The following is a 23,369-nucleotide window of genomic DNA, read 5'->3' on the forward strand; positions in this document are numbered from 1 at the left end:
CATAGATACATAGATACATAGATACATAGATAGATAGACATAAGTTGATGGAGATTGGATAGATAGATAGATAGATAGATAGATAGATAGATAGATAGATAGACAGACAAGTAGATGGAGATTGGATAGACAGATAGATAAGTAGATGGAGATTGGATGGATAGATAGATATATAGATAGATAGATAAGTAGATGGAGATTGGATAGATAGACAGACAGACAGACAGACAGATTATGGAAAGAGAGAGAAGAGAAACTGGATAGAAGCTAGATAGGGTGAGAGAGACTGGAGGGGGAGAGAGAGAGAGACTGGAGATGACCAGTAGACCATGTAAAGCTACAACTCCCATGATTCCACAGCTCTGAGCTTGGGCAGTTCAAGTGGGGCCAACCCGCACCCATTCCGCAGTGTAGATGCCCCCTCCTTGGTGACCAATGCGCCACTGCATTGTGCTGAGTCCCAATCCTCCTTTCTCATCATTAAATCAGGCATGGGCCAAGTTGGGCCCTCCCTCCAGGTGTTTTGGACTTCAACTCCCACAATTCCTAACAGCCGATAGGCTGCTAGGAATTGTGGGAGTTGGAGTCCAAAACACCTGGAGGGAGGGCCCAACTTGGCCCATGCCTGGTGTAGATGCAGACCTTCTTCAGGCTTGCCTGTGTGGAGGGGGCAGCCTGTCTTTAGTTAGAGGTCAATGGTGCACGCCATGCATCTGCTCCTCCCAATTAAAGCCCTTGTTCTCTCGGCTTGACACAGTTTTCCATTGGCAGAGAAATCCCTCCCATTCCAAGCTCAGTTTCGTATCCGTAAATAATGCTTTTCCTCCGCCTGCAGACCTCCTCTGCTCCGGTTTGCCCCAAACCCTTTTTTTCCTGCCTTGTATTCATTATTCTTACTTGGGTTGTGTTTAATCAGGAAGGTGGAGGGGGTAAATTTTGGAAGGGAGACCCTCATGCAAAAGACCCCCCCCCCCCTCCTCAATGCAGCCTTTAACAGAGAGTTAATAGCTCATGGGATTAAGGGGAATGTTAATCCAGAGAGAGGGATTAGCAAACCGCACATGAAATAACATGAGATTGCAGGGGGGAAACATCTGGAGCATCACGTTCACTATTCGAGGACACAGAAGGAACGAAGCCCAGGGTGCATCCCCACTGCTAAATTGGTGCAGTTGGAGACTTCCCAATGCTATGGAACCCTGGGAGACTGGTCGAGAAGGCAACCCTTTAGAACAGTGGTTCTCAACCTTCCGAATGCCGTGACCCCTTAATACAGTTCCTCATGTGGTGGTGACCCCCAAACATAACCCTAACATTATGAATCGCCATATAAATAATGATCTCCAGGATGTCTTTTCATTCACTGGAGCAAATTTGGCACAAATACTCGGTATGCCCAAATTTGAATACTGGTGGGGTTGGCGGGGGGATTGATTTTGTCATTTGGGAGTTGTAGTTGCTGGGATTTATAGTTAAGATGTAAACAAAGAGCATTCTGAACCCCACCAACAATGGAATTGAACCAAACTTGGCACAGAGAACTCCCATGATCAACAGAAAATACTGGAAGGGTTTGGTGGGCATTGACCTTGAGTTTGGGAGTTGTAGTTCGCCTACATCCAGAAAGCACTGTGGGCTCAAACAATGATGGATCTGGACCAAACTTGGCACGGATACTCAATATGTCCAAATGTAAACACTGATGGGGTTTGAGGAAAATAGACGTTGACATTTGGGAGTTATATCTGGGATTTATAGTTCACTTACAATCAAGGAGCGTTCTGAACCCCACCAATGATAGAATTGGGCCAAACTTCCCACACAGAACCCCCATGACCAACGGAAAAGACTGTGTTTTCTGGTGGTCTTTGGCGACCCCTCTGACACCCCTTCGCGACCCCCTCAGGGGTCCCGACCCTCAGGTTGAGAAACACTGCTTTAGAACTAAGACTTACATTAACCCTTCCATCACCAACTACTAAGCCTGTCACCACCAACCACCATCAACTGCAGAACATGATACATGACACCTGGCTTCCTCTCCATTCATGACTTTTGGGCATCTTGGTGCTGCTTTGACCACTATCCTGTTGTGACACAGCTGGAATCAGAGAGTGCTTCTGACGAGGATGATGGGACTCAGGTTCACAGTTTGGTTCAAGATGTCCCTGCTATAGAGTGGGGGTATGCAAGAGATAGGTTGCAGGTGGGTGTTTCTGGATATAAGGAGCTAGCCTTGGGACTGGTCTTCCGGAGAAAAGTATTTGTCTAATCTTGGTGGTAGACGCTGCTGGTTTTCCCCCAGATTTGTGGATTTTTGGTGTCCTGACCTGTCTCCTGAACCTTTGGAATCCTGGAACCTTGAATCTTTGGAGTGCCTTCTGACTATGGTATAGACCAGTGGTCCTCAAACTAAGGGCCGAAGGCCAGATACAGCCTTCCAAGGTCATTTACCCGGCCCTCGCTCAGGATCAACCTAAGTCTGAAACTACTTGAAAGCACACAACAATAACAACAATCCTATCTCATTGTTTCCCTGCTATAGACAGTGAAGAATAGAATCATAGAATCATAGAATCAAAGAGTTGGAAGAGACCTCATGGGCCATCCAGTCCAACCCCATTCTGCCAAGAAGCAGGAATATTGTATTCAAATCACCCCTGACAGATGGCCATCCAGCCTCTGCTTAAAAGCTTCCAAAGAAGGAGCCTCCACCACACTCCCTCTGGGGCAGAGAGTTCCACTGCTGAACGGCTCTCACAGTCAGGAAGTTCTTCCTCATGTTCAGATGGAATCCCCTCTCTTGTAGTTTGAAGCCATTGTTCCATTGCGTCCTAGTCTCCAAGGAAGCAGAAAACAAGCTTGCTCCCTCCTCCTCCTCCCTGTGGCTTCCTCTCACATATTTATACATGGCTATCATATCTCCTCTCAGCCTTCTCTTCTTCAGGCTAAACATGCCCAGCTCCTTAAGCCGCTCCTCATAGGGCTTGTTCTCCAGACCCTTGATCATTTTAGTCGCCCTCCTCTGGACACATTCCAGCTTGTCAATATCTCTCTTGAAGAAGTGCAGTTTCCCACAGCAATGGCTGAGAGTGTGGAAACAAGATAGCATACCCCCACTCTTAATTGCTTTCACCCATGAACTCTTACTCATGCAGTTGTGGACAAGAAGTCTCCAGAGGGACCACCAAACGCAGCAGCATTGCCCAACCACGAATCAGGGAACATGAAAGGCACTGCAGACTCCTTCAACCAGAGAAGTCAGCCATAGCAGAGCACCTGATGAACCAGCCTGGACACAGCATATTATTTGAGAACACAGAAATGCTACCTCACCACCTCTGAGGATGCTTGCCACAGATGCAGGCAAAACGTCAGGAGAGAATGCCTCTAGAACATGGCCATATAGCCCGGAAAAACCTACAACAACCCAGCACACCATTTGTCGATGCGCATCATTTCACAGCACAGTAATTCAGTTTCACTGGCAAACGGGACGTTAAGCCAAACCCTCGTAAGAGACACAGACCTAAATGTATGGAGGCACCACATATCTCATGAAAATCTTTCATGTGTATATATATTTGAAAATGTGAGATTTCTTGGTCGTCTCACATAGACAGTTTCTCGTTGCATTTGTGCAGCACACCCACGCACTACAGCCAACACACTAATGGGTTGTTGTAGGTTTTCTCGGGCTGTATGGCCATGTTCTAGAGGCATTCTCTCCTGACGTTTCGCCTGCATCTATGGCAAGCATCCTCAGAGGTCGTGAAGTCTGTTGGAACTAGGAAAAAGGGGTTTATATATCTGTGGAAAGACCTGGGTGGGGCAAAGGACTCTTGTCTGTTGGAGTTAGATGTGAATGTTTCAGCTGACCACCTTGATTAGCATTTGATTGCCTGGCAGTGCCTGGAGCAATCTTTAGTTGAGAGGTGATTAGATGTCCTATTTATTTATTTATTAACTTTGTTTGTACCCCGCTACCATCTCCCCAAGGGTCTTGGAGCATCCTTGTTTGTTTCCTCTCTGTTGTTGTGCTGTTCTAATTTTAGAGCTTTTTAATACTGGTAGCCAGATTTTGTTCTAATCACCTCTCAAAAAAAGATTGCTCCAGGCACTGGCAGGCAATCAAATGCTAATCAAGGTGATAAGTTGAAACATTCACACCTAGCTCCACCCTGGTCATTCCACAGTTCCACGAGAAATAAAAATAAGTTCCAACAGACTTCACTACCTCTGAGGATGCTTGCCATAGATGCAGGAGAAACGTCAGGAGAGAATGCCTCTAGAACATGGACATATAGCCCAGAAAACCCTACAACAACCCAGTTGAAACATTCACACCCAGCTCCACCCTGGTCATTCCACAGATATATAAACCCTTTTCCCTAGTTCCAACAGACCTCACAACCTCTGAGGATGCTTGCCATAGATGCAGGCGAAACGTCAGGAGAGAATGCCTCTAGAACATGGACATATAGCCCGGAAAACCCTACAACAACCCAGTTGAAACATTCACCCCTAGCTCCACCCTGGTCATTCCACAGATATATAAACCCCTTTTCCTAGTTCCAACAGACCTCACAACCTCTGAGGATGCTTGCCACAGATGCAGGCGAAACGTCAGGAGAGAATGCCTTCAGAACATGGCCATATAGCCCGAAAAACCCTACAACAACCCAGTGATTCTGGCCATGAAAGCCTTCGACAATACATCAACACACTAATGTTTGGAAAGCTCTGCAGATGATTAGGCTGGTATGTCTGGAAGTCTCCTGCCTTCTCCTGAGGTTTTGGGTGGCCATCTGTCAGAAGGGATTGGATTGTGGATTCTTGCAGAAGCTGGGGTCAGACTAGATTGCCTCTGGGGATCCCTTCCAACTCTAGAGTTTTGTGATGTGAACTCGCCAGCAAAAAGGAAACGTTGGATGACAGCAAATACCAGGCAGATGCAGCTCTTCCGCCGTTGCACGAAACACATCAACACATCCCTCCATTTGCATAATGCATCCCTTGCTTTTTGGGGCTGCGGCTCTTAAGACGCACTTTGGAGCATGGTTTATTTATAATGCGCAAAGGCTGCTGGAGCTCTTTCTTCCCCCTTGTTAAGTGCTGCCTGGTGCACTTCCCATCATCCCCAGATTCCCACCCTCTTTGCTTCCTTTCCCAGGCAGTCTGGTGCTGAACCCGTTCCGGGTTTTAGTCCAAACTAAAGCCCAATCTTCCCAAAACATGGTTCGTTGCCTTTGGAGATCCTTTAAAGCTCAGAGCAAAAACCAGGTCGCATTGAGACATGCTCGTCTACCTATTAACAGTATTAGTATCAGGATTACATTATTATATCTATCTATATATAAATGCTCTGTGCATAATGAGTACCTTACACAAGGAGTGACCATCACTCAAAACATTATGATTTTGTCATTTGGGAGTTGTAGTTGCTGGGATTTATAGTTCACCTACAATCAAAGACCATTCTTAACTCCACCAACGATGGAACTGAACCAAACTTGACACACACAAATCCCATGACCATCAGAAAATACTATCAGCGTTTGGTGGGCATTGACCTTGAGTTTGGGAGTTGTAGTTCACCTACATCCAGAGATCACTCTGGACTCAAACAATGATGGATCTGGACCAAACTTGGCACGAATATTCCATATGCCCAAATATGAACACAGATGGAGTTTGGGGGAAATAGACCTTGGCGTTTGGGAGTTGTAGTGGCTGGGATTTATAGTTCACCTACAATCAAAGAGCACACTGAACCCCACCAATGATGGAATTTAACCAAACTTGGCACACAGGCCTCCCATGACCAACAGAAAATACTGGGAGGGTTGGATGGGCATTGTCCTTTGGTTTCGGAGTTGTAGTTCACCTACATCCAGAGATCACTGTGGACTCAAACAATGATGGATCTGGACCAAACTCAACACAAATACTCAATATGCCCAAATGTTAACACTGGTGGAGTTTGGGGGAAATAGAATCTGGACATTTGGGAGTTGTCGTTGCTGGGATTTATAGTTTACCTACAATCACAGAGCATTCTGAACCCCACCAACGATAGAGTTGGGCCAAACCTCATTTGGGCCACAGCAACGCGTGGCAGGGGACGGCTAGTTATATTATATTAATTACATTTATATTCCACCCTTTTCACCCCGAAGGGGACTCAGAGCAGCTTAAAAGATATATATACATACAATATATTATGTTATTAAATATCAGTACTAAATATTACTATATTGTACTATACCATTATATTGTAATATTATTAGTAATATTACATGTAATATAAATATATAATTATATCATATTATTATTATTAGTATTATATTGCATTACATTATAATATTATAATTATTATATGAAGGTGCGGATGGCCAACCAGCCTCTGCTTAATAATAATAATAATAATAATAATAATATCACAATATAATAATAATAATAATAATAATAATAATAGTAATAGTAATAATAATAATAATAATAATAATAATAATAATAATAATAGAATCCTGGAGTTAGAAGAGAAACCAAAAGGCCATCCAGCTGACCTCTCTTCTGGATGTCATAAAGGCACAATCTGATCCCTCCTGACAGATGGCCATCCAGCCTCTGCTTTAATAATAATATGATGTAATCATAATAATAATAATAACAATAGAATCCTAGAGTTGGAAGAGATCCCAAAAGGCCATCCAGCCGACCTCTCTTCTGGACATCAGAAAGACACAATTTGATCTCTCCTGACAGATGGCCATCCAGCCTCTGCTTCATAATAATATTCTAATGTGATAATGATAATGATAATAGAATCCTAGCGCTGGAAAAGATCCCAAAAGGCCATCCAGCCAACCTCTCTTCTGGATGTCAGAAAGACACAATCTGATCCCTCCCGACAGATGGGCATCCAGTCTCTGCTTAATAATAATATTGTAATGTGATAATGGTAACAACAACAACAACAACAACAATAATAATAATAATAATAATAATAGAATCCTAGCGTTGGAAGAGATCCCAAAAGGCCATCCAGCTGACCAGTCTTCTGAACATCAGAAAGGCACAATCTGATCTCTCCCAACAGATGGGCATTCAGCCTCTGCTTCAAAACCTCCAGTAAAGAACTGTGTAAGGGTGAAGGGAACTTGGCACCTGAAGCTTGAGAGTATAGGGATCCCTTGTTGTTGTTGTTGTTGTTGTTGTTGTTGTTGTTGTTGTTAGTGGGACTCACCTGTGTTCCAGTGACGGTCAGGTTGAGGGTGGTGGGGCGATGCTTCTGGGTCTCCTCGGGGGTCGGGGAAGGGGTCGGGGAGGGCGGGGCTTCCTCCAGCCCGTTTTCCTCCTCCTCTTCCTCCTCCTCTTCCTCTTCCTCCTCCTCGTTGTCATCGATCATCTCGAACTCCTGGAAGTCGTCCTGGAAGGTGCAGGTGGGGTGGGGCTGCTCGCACCTCTCCAGCACCAGGCAGTCCTGCAAGGCAAGCAGACCACAGCTGTGGATGATGGGACCCACAATCCTGTGCACAACCTGTGGCTCATCCGCATTGCACAACCAATGCAGCTCGACCCCACTTACCTCAATGCCATGGAGACCCCAGGGAAAGGCTCAAGACTTTGCAAAAGGACAGCTGTTGCCTGTAATCTTTCTATACCAGGCATGGGCCAACTTTGGCCTTCCTCCAGGTGTTTTGGACTCCAACTCCCACAATTCCTAACAGCCTACCGGCTGTTAGGAATTGTGGGAGTTGGAGTCCAAAACACCTGGAGGAAGGCCAAAGTTGACCCATGCCTGGTATAGATAGATTACAGGCAACACTTTTTGGATGACCAATCTCAGTTCCCAGAACCCCCCTTTCCGCCTGGGGAATTCTTTCTGACGAATGGCATCCCATTGCTGCATTGCACATTTCTGGCAGACTGTACTATTATCTGTCTATGAGGCATCCCATCCCTGACAACACACAGCAATGAAGCAATCCCTTCCGGTTTCCGATAAGCATTTCGCTGCCTGCTGGAAAGGCTGTATGCACCGAAGCTGCTGAAAAGGCAGTCAGAATGCAACAGGAACATTGCAAGCACTGATGCAGGAACATTGCAACTACGGATAAAGGAACATTGCAAACGATCCTCTATTGGTGCTTGCAGTGTTCCTGAATTGATGATTGCAATGTTCCTACATCAGTGGTTGCAATGTCCTTGCATCGGTGGTTGCAATGTCCATGTATCAGTGATTGCAATGTCCCTGCATCGGTGGTTGAAATTTTCCTACATTGCAACCACTGATGTAGGAACATCGCAAGTACTGATTCAGGAACATTGCAACCACTGATGTAGGAACATTGCAATCACCGATGTTGGAACAGTGCAAGCACTGGTTCAGGAACATTGCAATCACCAATGCAGGAACATTGCAACCACTGATACAGGAACATTACAACTACTGATGTAGGAACATTGCAAGCACCGATGTTGGAACAGTGCAAGCACTGGTTCAGGAATATTGCAACCACTGATGTAGGAACATCGCAAGTACTGATTCAGGAACATTGCAACCACTGATGTAGGAACATTGCAATCACCAATGTTGGAAACACTGATTCAGGAACATTGCAATCACCAATGCAGGAATACTGCAACCACCGATGCAGGAACATTGCAACCACTTATACAGGAACATTGCAAACACTGATTCGGGAATATTGCAACCCCCGATACAGGAACATTGCAACTACTGATGTAGGAACATTGTAATCACCAGTGTTGGAAACACTGATTCAGGAACATTGGAATCACCGATGCAAGAATACTGCAACCACCAATGCAGGAACATTGCAACCACTTATACAGGAACATTGCAAGCACTGATTCAGGAATATTGCGACCACCAATGCAGGAACATTGCAAGCACTGATGTAGGGACATTGCAACGACCGATGCAGGAACATTGCAACCACCAAAACAGGAACATTGCAACCACTGTTGCAGGAACATTGCAACCACTGATGCAAGAGCATTGCAACCAGTGATGAAGGAACATTGCAACCGCCGATGCAGGAACATTGGAGCTTCTAATCCAGGAATATTGCAACCAGTGGTGCATGAACATTCCAGATACTAATCCAGGAACATTGCAGCCATTGCAACCATAAAAAGCATGCACACGTCGCAACTCCCTTGGGGGTGCATCCACATTGTGTAATTCAAGCTGTTTGGCAACACTTTCACTACCATGGCTTAATACCATGAGAGCTGGAGTTTTACTACTACTACTACTACTACTACTACTATAACACTATGTGACATAATTTTGGTTCCTGGGATATAAATGTCATTTCCTATTTGTTCTATCATAAAAACATGGTGCTTAAGCAGAAAAGGAAAAGGAAAAGGAAAGGGCCTGAGGCTGTTAGGAATGGTGGGAGTTGGAATCCAAAGCACCTGGAGGGCTGAAGTTTGCCCAGGCCTGTCCTAGACTGTTTTGTTTATATTGTGCCGCTTTTATATTGCATTCATGTGCCCATCTGCATGAGAACGGCCCATGCTCCAAGCAGTAATGAACAACGGCGACACAACAATGAATGAAAACATGAATCCACTTAAAACACAAAGTGGTGCCAAACTGCATTAATTCTACAGTGTAGGCATTAAGCACCAGGAGATGGGCCTCATTAGCCACTGCTAATTAATTATTTAACATGCCCTTTTCCTTTTGAACCACTCTCTTCTGTTCTCAGAATCACCAGGGCATCACGATTAGTCAATAAATATCTCATTACTGTACACAATGATTAAATTGGGGGGAAGGAAACCTTATTCCTTATTATGTTTTATTATTATATAGTTTCATATTACTGTTGTTATTATTATTATTGATAATGATAGTAAAAGCAAGAACAACAAGTGTCGTAGTTCAGGAGATGCTCAGACAGAGGGGACGTTAAATAGGATGGTGATTCCCCGATTCGGAGAACAGAGGGGAATTTGGGTGATTCTCTGTGTGAAAACGAAACTGTTTTAGAAGCTGACAGGCAGAGAAGGGAGGAAGGGAGGTTGGACAGAGAATCAAGGCTACTTCTGCAAGGGTTCTCAGATCAAGCAACATAGCAGATAGAGCAAGAGCCGCCTGCCTTGTTCCTCGCTTCAAGCCATGTCCTGGTCAAGTTTTGCTTTAAGTCTTGGGGATTTTACCATGGATTCAAGCTCATGTATTGTTCTTTGATACATAATTAGTCAATAAATATCTCGATCCTGTACACAGTGATTAAATTGAGGGGCACTTCTTATTCCTTATTACATATTATTATTATATAGTTTCATGTTACCGTTGTTATTATTATTGATAATGATAATAAAAGCAACAACAACAAGTGTCATAGTTCAGCCAGCTGAGGATGAGGGGTTTGGGGGTGCAGGGCCTGCAGGACCCAATGCTTTTCAAAGTGCTCAGACAGAGGGGATGTTAGAAGAGGATGGTGATTCCCCAATTGGGAGAATGGAGGGGATTTGGGTGATTCTCTGTGTGAAAACGAAGCTGTTTTGCAAGCTGACAGGCAGAGAAGGGAGGAAGGGAGGTTAGATAGAGAATCAAGGCTGCTTCTGCAGGGGAAGAATTCCAGGTGCAATCCAGGCTATGGGAAAGTGAGACCGAGAGAGACTAGTCAAAGCCAAAGGAATGCTTTCATGCATTGCTGTCCTTCATTAAGGAAATAATAGCTTTTGGTTCTCAGATCAAGCAACGTAGCAGATAGAGCAAGAGCCGCCTGCCTTGTTTCTCGCTTCAAGCCATGTCCCGGTCAAGTTCAAACGATGTCCTGGTCAAGATGGGCTCAAAGCCAACCTTAAAATCTCTGGCATAGACACTGAGAACTGGGAAGCCCTGGCCTGTGAGCACTCCAGCTGGAGGTCAGCTGTGACTGACAGTGCTGCAGAATTCAAAGAGGCACGAATGCAGGGTGAAAGCGAGAAACATGCCAAGAGGAAGGCACATCAAGCCAATCCCGACCGGGACCACCTTCCACCTGGAAACCAAAACCCTCACTGTGGAAGAACATGCAGAACAAGAATAGGGCTCCATAATCACCTAAGGATCCACCATGGAGGATTATCCTACTTGGCTAACGAGGGATCGCCTAAGTAAGTAAGTAAAGTGGTCAAGTTTTGCTTTAAGTCTTGGGGATTTTACTATGGACCACATCTTGAATACTGTGTCCAATTCTGGGCGCCACAATTGAAGGGAGAGGTTGACTCTAAGCTGGAATGTGTCCAGAGGAGGGCAACTAAAATGATCAAGGGTCTGGAGAACAAGCCCTATGAGGAGTGGCTTAGAGAGCTGCTGGGCATGTTTAGCCTGAAAAAGAGGAGGCTGAGAGGAGACATGATAGACAACTATAAGTACGTGAGAGGAAGTCCTAAGGAGGAGGGAGCAAGCTTGTTTTCTGCTTCCCTGGAAACTAAGACGCAAGGGAAGAATGGCTTCAAACTACAAGAGAGGAGATTCCACCTGAACATGAGGAAGAACTTCCTGACTGTGAGAGCTGTTCAGCAGTGGAACTCTCTGCCCCAGAGGGAGTGTGGTGGAGGCTCCTTCTTTGGAAGCTTTTAAACAGAAGCTGGATGGTCATCTGTCAGGTGTGCTTTGAATGCGGTTGTCCTGCTTCTTGACAGAATGGGGTTGGTCTGGATGGCCCACAAGGTCTCTTCCAACTTGAATATCATTCTATGATTCAAGCTCATGTATTGTTATTTGATTCTAGGATTACTCAAGTTGATGTTTTGTTCCTTGTCGTTTGGATCAATCAAGCTCATTGTTGTGACTCAGTCTGAGCCTGAGTTTCCTCAGAACGAGGAGGATGATGGGTTACAGATTTCTGAACATGATCCGGTTATTGAGGCAGATAGTGTTGATTCTGAAGAAGAGACGGCATTTCTGTTCCCCAGAGAAAGGAATGTGGCTTTAGATAAAGATAGTGAAACTTCACAGCTGCAGGTGGAGGCTCCTTCTGAGAGCTCAGGGCCTCTTGGTTCCCAGGGTGACCAGGTCCAGCAGGCCCAGGATAATGAGCTAACTGGCCTTGAAGATAGTGGAGATTTGATTAGACAGGACCGTTTGCAATTAAGAGTTCGCAGAAGCGCACGCCTTGCCAGCAAACGTGAAGCTAGAGGTCAACATAATGCTTTCATGTTGGAAGAATCATAGAATCATAGAATCAAAGAGTTGGAAGAGACCTCATGGGCCATCCAGTCCAACCCCATTCTGCCAAGAAGCAGGAATATTGCATTCAAATCACCCCTGACAGATGGCCATCCAGCCTCTGTTTAAAAGCTTCCAAAGAAGGAGCCTCCACCACACTCCAAGGCAGAGAGTTCCACTGCTGAATGGCTCTCACAGTCAGGAAGTTCTTCCTCGTGTTCAGATGGAATCTCCTCTCTTGTAGCTTGAAGCCATTGTTCCATTCCGTCCTAGTCTCCAGGGAAGCTTGCTTCCTCCTCCTCCCTGTGGCTTCCTCTCACATATTTATACATGGTTCTCATCATGTCTCCTCTCTGCCTTCTCTTCTTCAGGCTAAACATGCCCAGCTCCTTAAGCCGCTCCTCATAGGGCTTGTTCTCCAGACCTTTTATCATTTTAGTCGCCCTCCTCTGGACACATTCCAGCTTGTCAATATCTCTCTTGAATTGTGGTGCCCAGAATTGGACACAATATTCCAGGTAAAGTGGTCTAACCAAAGCAGAATAGAGGGGTAGCATTACTTCCTTCGATCTAGACACTAGGCTCCTATTGATGCAGGCCAAAATCCCATTGGCTTTTTTTGCCGCCACATCACATTCCTGGCTCATGTTTAACTTGTTGTCCATGAGGACTCCAAGATCTTCGACCAGAACATATTTAATGATCTGGTCGAAGGGCATTCTTTGTCAGTGCAATGTTGCTTATGCCCTGTTAACTTCTGTGGAAATACCTTGGCTTTTGGGGAGAGCTTCTGGCTCTTTGGGACTTTGGTTTTGATCCTGATTTTTGGAGACTTTGTCATGCTGTCATGGACTCTTGTTTAACCAATGCTGAAGGACTATGCTTCATGTTTTTTGCCTTTGGATCTTGGGAACTTTGCCTTTGCATTTAAGACTCTGTTTTGCCTATTGAACTTTTGCAACTTTATTTCTCTGTTTTGATTTTGCTTTTTCTCAATAAACTACAAAACCTACAGCCTTGGTGTGCGGTGGTGTCTTGAGCAAGGTGAATCTATCCTGAGTTGCGACACTCATGATGATACCTTGCACCTTAGATTAATGTTCATGTTTTAACCTTTGCATTGAAGATTTGTCTCTGGCTTTTGGGGCTCTTATTATCTTACATATTTGGATTTTTTAGTCTTTTATTGTGTTTGCTTTTTCAATAAACTGTTCATTCCTATGTTTGGCTTTCTGGTGAGTGCTTGAGCAAGGTGAACCCTCGCTGAGGTGCAACAACTGTTGGGGTTCAGCCTGATCCTGATCTGTGTGAACAGGATTCTCTGATAGTTTTTCAAACTGAGCAAGCTCTCCCTGACTCTGACAGTGTGGAATGTGTTGTTGATGCAGAGGTCAGTGGGAATGAAAACGAAACCCAACAGTTAGAAGAGAATGTTTTGGAAGTTAGCCGTGATATCTCCCCACCTGGGCTTGATAATGAGGTCCGAAGAGAACAGATAGTGAGAGATAGATTTGTTTCCCAGTCTGTACGAAGGTCACAGCGCCTTCAGCAGAAAGAGGCCCAAACAGAAAAGTCAAGGGGCGTTTCTAAGAATAGCTTCTTTGGTTTAAGAGCATCCCTGCCGGGTGCTTCTTTAGGTCAAGCAACGTTCGGGACTGGGGCTGGTCTTGGCAGAATTCCTGTGTTCCATGGCCAGTAATCCCAGAGGCTTGTAGTTTCCAAGTTCATGGTTAGTAAAAGGCTAACAGACTCCTGGTTCTTGTTTTGTGGCTTTTGAAGTTTTGCTCAAGTTCAGAGATCCTATTGACTGCTGTGTTTTTCTGTGGCTTTTTTACTCTGCATTTACCTTTCTTTTGTAACCAATTTTTCATCAGTAAACAATGATTGCTTTTCCTACAGTCCAGGGTGGTGGATTTAATCTTAGGGTCTTGTTTCTTGAACTGGGATGCAACAACAACAACATGATTTCCATCCCATTTACTAACTAGTGCTTTCTACCCATAATTGGAAATGCAATGGAAACTTCACTGGATGAGGGTTCAAGGCTTAATGACTGCTGTTTTCCAATTGGCCAAATTATGTCTGGTGCACCCCTGTGATTTGCTATACTGTAGATTGTCAGCTGTTGCTGGGTAGATTTCCCCAAATGTGTCACTGAATAAATTGCATTCAGTTCATTATGCCTCCAAATCAAGTCCAAAACTGGAAAGGTTTTACCTTCACAAACTAGCACAAGAACATAGATAGATAGATAGATAGATAGATAGATAGATAGATAGATAGATATATCTTTCAAGAGAGATATTGACAAGTTGGAATATGTCCAGAGGAGGGCGACTAAAATGATCAAGGGTCTGGAGAACAAGCCCTATGAGGAGCGGCTTAGGGAACTGGGCATGTTTAGCCTGAAGAAGAGAAGGCTGAGAGGAGATATGAGAGCCATGTATAAATATGTGAGAGGAAGCCACAGGGAGGAGGGAGCAAGCTTGTTTTCTGCTTCCTTGGAGACTAGGACGCAATGGGACAATGGCTTCAAATACAAGAGAGGAGATTCCATCTGAACATGAGGAAGAACTTCCTGACTGTGAGAGCCGTTCAGCAGTGGAACTCTCTGCCCCAGAGTGTGGTAGAGGCTCCTTCTTTGGAAGCCTTTAAACAGAGGCTGGATGGCCATCTGTCAGGGGTGATTTGAATGCAATATTCCTGCTTCTTGGCAGAATGGGGTTGGACTGGATGGCCCATGAGGTCTCTTCCAACTCTTTGATTCTAGGATTCTATGATTTGATTCTATGATAGATAGATGATAGATAGACAGGCACAGGATGTTCATTCAATATGGAAAATAAAGCTGGGCACAGATACATTCAGATTAAATAATAATGTATGCGCGCGTGTTTGCAGCCAACAATGCCAGCTCTCCATTAGACGGATGCAGCTGAGTGGAGACAATAGCACTCCATTATCCATCCTTTTGCTGAGGAACATCAGGAGTTGCTTTGCTATGGATTCAGGAAGCGTCTACGCTGCAAAATGAATGCAGTTTCAGACCACTTTAACCGGCATGGCTCAATGCTATCAGACTCTAGGATTTGCAGCTTTGTGAGGTTTCTAAGCAAAGAAAGCTAAAGAACATGAAAGTTGCATCTTCTTAAGTAGGTGAAGTTGCAACTGACATTTCCACTTATGGGAATTATTATTATTATTTGATACACAACAAGATGAGTCCACAGCAGACACTCTGCTGGCTGTTGTATTGGATCACATGTCAGGCACTTCCCAAGTTATTTATTTATTTATTATATAAAGGAAGGGGCCTGAGGCTGTTAGGAATGGTGGGAGTTGGAGTCCAAAGGCTGAGGCTGTTAGGAATGGTGGGAGTTGGAGTCCAAAGGCTGAGGATGTTAGGAATGGTGGGAGTTGGGGTCCAAAGGCTGAGGATGTTAGGAATGGTGGGAGTTGGGATCCAAAGGATGAGGCTGTTAGGAATGGTGGGAGTTGGAGTGCAAAGGCTGAGGATGTTAGGAATGGTGGGAGTTGGGGTCCAAAGGCTGAGGATGTTAGGAATGGTGGGAGTTGGGATCCAAAGGATGAGGCTGTTAGGAATGGTGGGAGTTGGGATCCAAAGGCTGAGGCTGTTAGGAATGGTGGGAGTTGGAGTGCAAAGGCTGAGGATGTTAGGAATGGTGGGAGTTGGGAGTCCAAAGGCTGAGGCTGTTGGGAATGGTGGGAGTTGGAGTACAAAGGCTGAGGATGTTAGGAATGGTGGGAGTTGGGAGTCCAAAGGCTGAGGCTGTTGGGAATGGTGGGAGTTGGGAGTCCAAAGGCTGAGGCTGTTGGGAATGGTGGGATTTGGAGTCCAAAGTCTGAGACTGTTAGGAATGGTGGGAGTTGGGATCCAAAGGATGAGGCTGTTAGGAATGGTGGGAGTTGGAGTGCAAAGGCTGAGGATGTTAGGAATGGTGGGAGTTGGAGTGCAAAGGCTGAGGATGTTAGGAATGGTGGGAGTTGGAGTGCAAAGGCTGAGGATGTTAGGAATGGTGGGAGTTGGGAGTCCAAAGGCTGAGGATCTTAGGAATGGTGGGAGTTGGGATCCAAAGGCTGAGGCTGTTAGGAATGGTGGGAGTTGGAGTGCAAAGGCTGAGGATGTTAGGAATGGTGGGAGTTGGAGTCCAAAGGCTGAGGATGTTAGGAATGGTGGGAGTTGGAGTGCAAAGGCTGAGGCTGTTAGGAATGGTGGGAGTTGGGAGTCCAAAGGCTGAGGATGTTAGGAATGGTGGGAGTTGGGATCCAAAGGCTGAGGCTGTTAGGAATGGTGGGAGTTGGAGTGCAAAGGCTGAGGATGTTAGGAATGGTGGGAGTTGGGAGTCCAAAGGCTGAGGCTGTTGGGAATGGTGGGAGTTGGAGTACAAAGGCTGAGGATGTTAGGAATGGTGGGAGTTGGGAGTCCAAAGGCTGAGGCTGTTGGGAATGGTGGGAGTTGGGAGTCCAAAGGCTGAGGCTGTTGGGAATGGTGGGAGTTGGAGTGCAAAGGCTGAGGCTGTTAGGAATGGTGGTAGTTGGAGTCCAAAGGCTGAGGATGTTAGGAATGGTGGGAGTTGGAGTGCAAAGGCTGAGGATGTTAGGAATGGTGGGAGTTGGAGTCCAAAACACCTGGAGGGAAGGCCAAAGTTGGCCCAGGCCTGGGTGAGATGGAATATGTCAGCAATACGTGCCAGAACAATAGCAAAGCTAAACGACCAAGCCAGAATCGATGGATCAATCAATATGATTTGACGGAGCCTGCTTCTTCTTTTATTGCCTTGCACTCTGTGAGCATCCTCTGCCAACGGCGCTCGTAACCAGGGCCAGGATTGATATCCTGCTAGTAAGCAAAACGCAAAGCTACGTGATTGGAAAGCGCTGGAATATGCCATTGGAAAGGCAAGGCGAGGCCAAAGAAGGCAGCCTGGCCCCTCTTGAACTCCCCCGGTTCAATGCCCTGTAGTTTTGGAAGGTCTTTTGCCTTCTCTGCCAAAAAGAGAAGTTGTTTTGCCAAACTACAACTCCCAGGACTGTGTAGCATCCAAATGGGACCAAGCTGCCTTCGTTCTGCAGAGTACATGCAGACCCATTCAGGAGCCCGGTGGCCCACTGTGCCCGCTCACCTTTTCGTAGTGGTCCGAGTCATAGTTCAGGCCGATGCCACAATCGTCGGTGATTTCGGAGAGATCCTCATCGTCGAATTCCTCCAGGCTGATGTCCTGCGGGGCCCTGAGAAGGAGAGAGAAACAGAAGGAGTGTGAGAGACAAGAAGGAAGGAAGGAAGGAAGGAAAGATGAAGGAAGGAAGGAGAGAGAGACAGAGAGAGAGAAAGGAGGAAGGAATGAAGAAGGAAGGAAAAAAGGAGGAAGAAGACATGAGAGCGAGAGAAGGAAGGAAAAAGAAGGAAGGAAAGAAGAAGCAAGGAAGGAAGGAAAGAGAAAGGAAGTACAGAAGAAGGAAGGAAGGAAGGAAGGAAGGAAGGAAGGAAGGAAGGAAGGAATGTGTGAGAGAGAGAAAGGAGGAAGGAAAGAAAAAGGGAAGAAAGAAGAAGGAAGGAAGAAATGAGAGAGGGAGAAGGAAGGAAAGAAGAAGGAAGAAGAAATGAGAGAGAGAGAAGGAAAGAAAGAAGGAAGGAAGGAAGGAAAGAAGGAAGGAAAGAAGGAAGGAAAGAAGAAGGAAGAAATGAGAGAGAGAGAAGGAAAGAAGGAAGGAATGAGAGAGAGAAAGAGAATGAAAGAAGGAAGGAAAGAAAAAGGAAGGAAGGAATTAGAGAGAGAGAAAGAGAAGGAAAGAAAGAAAGAAAGAAGAAGGATGGAAGGAATGAGAGGAAAAGGAAGAGAAAGAAGGAGAGGAAGAGAAGGAAGGAAAGAAGAAGACGAATGGAAGAAGGAAAGAAAGAAGACAGGAAAGGAGGGAGGGAGGGAAAAAGAGAAGGAAGGAAAGAAGAAGAAGAAAAGAAAGAACGAGAGAGGGGGAAGAGAAGGAAAGAAGGAAGGAGAGAGGAAAGTAAGGAAGGATATAGAAAAGAACAAAGGAAGAAGGAAGGAAAGAACGAAGGACGAAAAGAGGGAAGGAAGGAGAGAGAGGAAGAAAGTACAAAGGAGAGATGAAGAGAAGGAAGAAAGGAGAGAAGAAGGAATGAAAGAGAAGAAGAGAAGAAGGAAGGAAGGCAGGAGAGAGGAGGAGAAGGAAGGCAGGTAGACAAGTTCCAGGAGTGCATCTGCACTGTAGAATGAATACAGTCTGACACCATTTGAACTGCCATAGCTCCATGCTATAGAATCCCAGGAGTTGTAGTTTTGCAAGGGCTGGCGCTTCACCAAAAATGCATCATCCCAGGATTCCACAGCATTGAGCTGCAGCAGTTCAAGTGGCGCCAAACTGCGTTCACCCTCTGACTCTGAAGGCCTGGGTTCCAATTTCCTTTTGGTGATGGAAACCCACTGGGTGAGTCGCACTCTCTCAGCCTCAGAGCAAGGCAACGAATGGCAGGCTTCCTCTGGAGACATTTTGCACAAGGCTGAGGAAGGTCATGCCAGGGCAAAGGTGGGAGAGGGTGCGCACCCCTGGATTCCCCCGCAGCCCACCCTCTCTTCTTGCCCGTCTCCGGGTGGGCTTGCAGCCCCCTCCTCTCCCCCATCGGAGGCACCAACCATGGAAGCAGGAAGGGACCGTTGTTATGGAAACGCTTCTCCAAGAAGCATGAAAATCCCAGGCTAATCCCTCCAGTGAAAGGATGGGAAGGAAAAGAGTGGGCTGCATCCCCTTCCTTCCTTCCTTCCCTCCCACTCACCCCCACCCAGGGGGGCCTCTACACTGTAGAATTAATGCGGTTTTGCCTCTGCCTTGATTGCCATGGCTCAGTGCTATGGATTCCTGCGAGTTTTACAAGGCCTTTAGCAAACTACAACTCTCAGGATTCCTTAACATACAACAACATTGAGCCACAGCAGATAAAGTGGGTTCTGCAGTGCAGACCCAGCCAAAAACTAAAATAGTTGTGAGGTTTCCTCCTGATTTGGCAAGCAACAGGGCGCAATGAAGGCTACAAACAGGAACCCAATTTGCAGCCTGAAACCCACTTTGCTGCCTAGAACCAAATTTGCAGCCTGGAACCCAGTGTCTAACCCAGAACCTTGTTTGTAGCCTAAAACACAGTTTGCAGAACAGAACCCAGTTTGCTGCCTAGAGCCAAGTTTGCAGCCTGGAATTCTGTGTCTAAGCCAGAACCTTGTTTGTAGCCTGAAACACAGTTTGCAGAACAGAACCCAGTTTGCTGCCTAGAACCAAATATGCAGCCTGGAACCCAGTGTCTAACCCAGAACCTTGTTTGTAGCCTAAAACACAGTTTGCAGAACAGAACCTGGTTTGCTGCCTAGAGCCAAGTTTGCAGCCTGGAATTCAGTGTCTAACCCAGTACCTTGTTTTTAGCCTGAAACTCAGTTGGCAGAACAGAACCCAGTTTGCTGCCTAGAACCAAATATGCAGGCTGGAACCCAGTGTCTAACCCAGAACCTTGTTTGTAGCCTAAAACACAGTTTGCAGAACAGAACCTGGTTTGCTGCCTAGAGCCAAGTTTGCAGCCTGGAATTCAGTGTCTAACCCAGTACCTTGTTTTTAGCCTGAAACACAGTTTGCAGAACAAAACCCAGTTTACTGCCTAGAACCAAGTTTGCAACCTGGAAACCAGTGTCTAACCCAGAACCTTGTTTGTAGCCTAAAACGCAGTTTGCAGAACAGAACCCAGTTAGCTGCCTAGAACCAAGTTTGCAGCCTTGAATCCAGTGTCTAACCCAGAACCTTGTTTGTTGCCTAAAACGCAATTTGCAAAAGAGAACCCAGTTTGCAGCCTGGAACCCTGTGTCTAACCCAGAACCTTGTTTGTTGCCTAAAACACAGTTTGCAAAACAGAACACAGTTTCTAACCCAGAACCTTGTTTGTAGCCTAAAACGCAGTTTGCAAAACAGAACCCAGTTTGCTGCCTAGAACCAAGTTTGCAGCCTGGAACCCTGTGTCTAACCCAAAACCTTGTTTGCAACCTAAAACACAGTTTGCAGAACAGAACTCAGTGTCTAACCCAGAACCTTGTTTGTAGCCTAAAATGCAGTTTGCAAAACAGAACTCAGTTTGCTGCCTAGAACCAAGTTTGCAGCCTGGAACCCAGTGTCTAACCCAGAACTTTGTTTGTTGCCTAAAACACAATTTGCAAAACAGAACCCAGTTTGCTGCCTGGAACCCTGTGTCTAACCCAGAACCTTGCTTGTAGCCTAAAACAGTTTGCAGAACAGAACCCAGTTTGCTGGCTAGAACCAAGGTTGCAGCCTGGAACCCAATGCCTAACCCCGAACCTTGTTTGTAGCCTGAAACACAGTTTGCAGAACAGAACCCAGTCTGTTCTGGGTTTATATATTGTGTATATTATATTGCATTGTCTTTGCATACCAATCAAAACAGGAAAAGCAGGAGGTGAAGAGCCGTACCCAGAGGCACCCTTCGGCTGCATCGCCCAGCCGTGCTTCTCCGCCCCCTTTTGCATCCAATTCTCACAAGGGGAGAATCCACTTACTGGGACAGGATCCAAATCCCTTCCAGATCCTTCCGTGGATTCATTTGGGCCTCGTCGTTTGCTCCGGCCTTGTCTCAAAACCTTGCCGCGTTTTGCAAAGCCAAAGCCTCATCAACCCTGCAACGCCCAAGGACGGCCACTGGGCTTCATCTGAGCCAGAGTCCTTGGATCCGGTTTCTCAAGGCCAGGGTCACGCCGGGAGGAGTGACCCACTTACGGAGGAAGAGGAGATGCCCGGGGATCCCACTGCATTGAGCCACGGCAGACCAAGTGGGGCCAACGCACATTCATTCCACAGTGTAGGCCCAGCCAAGGAAGCAAGGAGCTAGGAAGCTTCCTCCTGATTCTGCAAGCGAAAGGAAGCAATGCCAAGCTGCAGCTCAGAACCCAGTCTGCAGCCTGGAACACAGATTGCAAACCGGAACCCGGTCTGCAGCCAGAAACCTAATTTGAAGCCTGCAATTCAGTGTCCAGCCTGCGACCCAGTTTGCAGCCAAAACCCCAATTTGCAGCCTAGGACCCGGTTTGCAGCCAGATTCCCAATTTGCAGCCCGGAATCCAGATTAAGATGGAAAATGATTTCGTAGACTGAAACCCAGATTTTAAACCGGAACCCAGTCTGCAGCCAGAAAACTAATTTGAAGCCTGCAATTCAGTGTCCAGCCTGTAACCCAGTTTGCAGCCAGAACCCCCATTTGCAGCCCAAGACCCAGTTTGCAGCCTGGAACCCAGATTGCAGCCCAGAACCCAGTTTGCAGCCTAAAACACAGATTGCAGACCGGAACCCAGTTTGTAGCCGGATTCCCAATTTGCAGCCCGGAACCCAAATTACAGACGAAAATTGATTTTGTAGACAGGAACCGAGATTGCAAACTGGAACTCAGTCTGCAGCCAGAAACCTAATTTGAAGCCTGGAATTCAGTGTCTAGCCTGCAATCCAGTTTGCAGCCAGAACCCCAGTTCACAGCCTTGGACCCAATTTGCAGCCTGGAACCCAGATTACAGATTTTGTAGACTGGAACCCAGATTGCAGCCCAGAACCCAGTTTGCAGACCAGAACCCAATTTGCAGCCAGATTCCCAATACGCAGCCCAGAACCCAGTTTGCAGGCTGCAACCCAGATTACAGCCTCAACTCAATTTTGTAGACTGGAACCCAGATTGTAGACCGGATTCCAGTTTGCAGCCGGAAACCCAATTTGCAGCCCAGAACCCAGATTGCAAACTGAAATCTATTTTGCAGCTGGATTCCCAATTATGTATAACTGTTAGTTGCAAGATTTAAACTGTTGTATCATGCTTAATCCTGCCTTTTTACCCTGCCTATGTATAGTTGGATTGATTGGTTATTTACAGCTGTCAATCAATGTTGTTTGCACCAGTTGAATTGCTTTCTCAGCTCAACTGTTTGGCTCCACCTCTTCCTGGAGGAGGGGAGTGCTTCCCTCTTTCATTCCACCATCAGATTTTCTACCAGATTGATGTGAGTAAAAGACTTGGCTCTAAAAGCCCTTGATCAAGTTACCTCTCAGCACCAATTCTGAGGTTCTTACCCTTGAGACTTATGCTTCATGTTCAGATCAACCTGAACAACGTTGGGAAGTCTCAAGCGCCTTCAAACCAGTTCTTTTGGCACCAGAGGAAGACTTTGTGTCTTCGAACATAGGCCATTTGGACTGGGGTTGTGGATTGCTCCGGCATTCACAGGCACTGAGAAAGAGGGACCTGGAAAAGCTTCTCAGCTGCAAAACTCCTTGGACCCAAGACAACCAGAGACTAATATATATATTCCTTTATTCCCTTTGAAACTTCCAGCTTATTGCCTTAAAGAGATAACTCTTTGTGAACAATTAAACCTATTTTGAGTTATCTATAGTGTTTTGGTCTTTGGGAGTTCCAGTTTCCTAAAGGAGGGCAATCCCCTGGAGAAAGATGTCACGTCCATGCCTCTTTCACTAAGAGCTAGAGCCCCCAGGCGCAACGGCACACAATCCACACCCTCACAACAGATGGCCATCCAGCCCCTGCTTAGCAACATATAAACATTATATGTTTCCTCCCTTTGTAAGAGAATCCTAGAAGCACTCTCAACAAACGACCACCCAGCCTGTTTCCCAACTGTATTCATTCCACCTTGGATCCCATTCAGATGCCTTTGGAACCTCATTCCCAGTCTTTTTTTGCCATTCCTCATATCCTTTCCCATTGCCTTCTGCCTTTCCTTCCTCTTTATTAAATCTATGTATATAAAAATGCTCTGTGCATAATGAGTTCCTTAAAAACAAAAGGCCCAATGAACGAAATCACACCAAATTTGGCAACAAAATGTCTCACAACACAAGGAGTGACCATCACTCAAAACATTATGATTTTGTCATTTGGGAGTTGTGGTTCCTGGGATTTATAGTTCAACTACAATCCAAGAGCATTCAGAACTCCATCAATGATGGAATTGAACCAAACTTGGCACACACAATTCCCATGACCAACAGAAAATATTGGAAGGGCTTGGGAGGGCATTGACCTTGAGTTTGCGGGTTGTAGTTCACTTACATCAAGAGAGCACTGTGGACTCAA

General features: G+C 45.9%; 1 protein-coding gene across 1 annotated transcript in view; it reads right to left on the reverse strand.

The window, feature by feature from the left end:
* Positions 1 to 23,369, reverse strand: part of MAPK8IP2 (mitogen-activated protein kinase 8 interacting protein 2) — a 62,288-nt gene that overhangs the window by 22,327 nt on the left and 16,592 nt on the right. The window contains exons 2-3 of the mRNA XM_067468538.1: positions 17,350 to 17,483; positions 7,250 to 7,486 (exon numbers count right to left, since the gene is read on the reverse strand). Of these exons, the coding sequence (XP_067324639.1) occupies positions 7,250 to 7,486; positions 17,350 to 17,483 (371 nt within the window). The remainder of the gene's footprint in view (positions 1 to 7,249; positions 7,487 to 17,349; positions 17,484 to 23,369) is intronic.

The sequence above is a fragment of the Anolis sagrei genome, chromosome 5 (genome assembly GCF_037176765.1).
Source record: "Anolis sagrei isolate rAnoSag1 chromosome 5, rAnoSag1.mat, whole genome shotgun sequence".
Taxonomy (NCBI): domain Eukaryota; kingdom Metazoa; phylum Chordata; class Lepidosauria; order Squamata; family Dactyloidae; genus Anolis; species Anolis sagrei.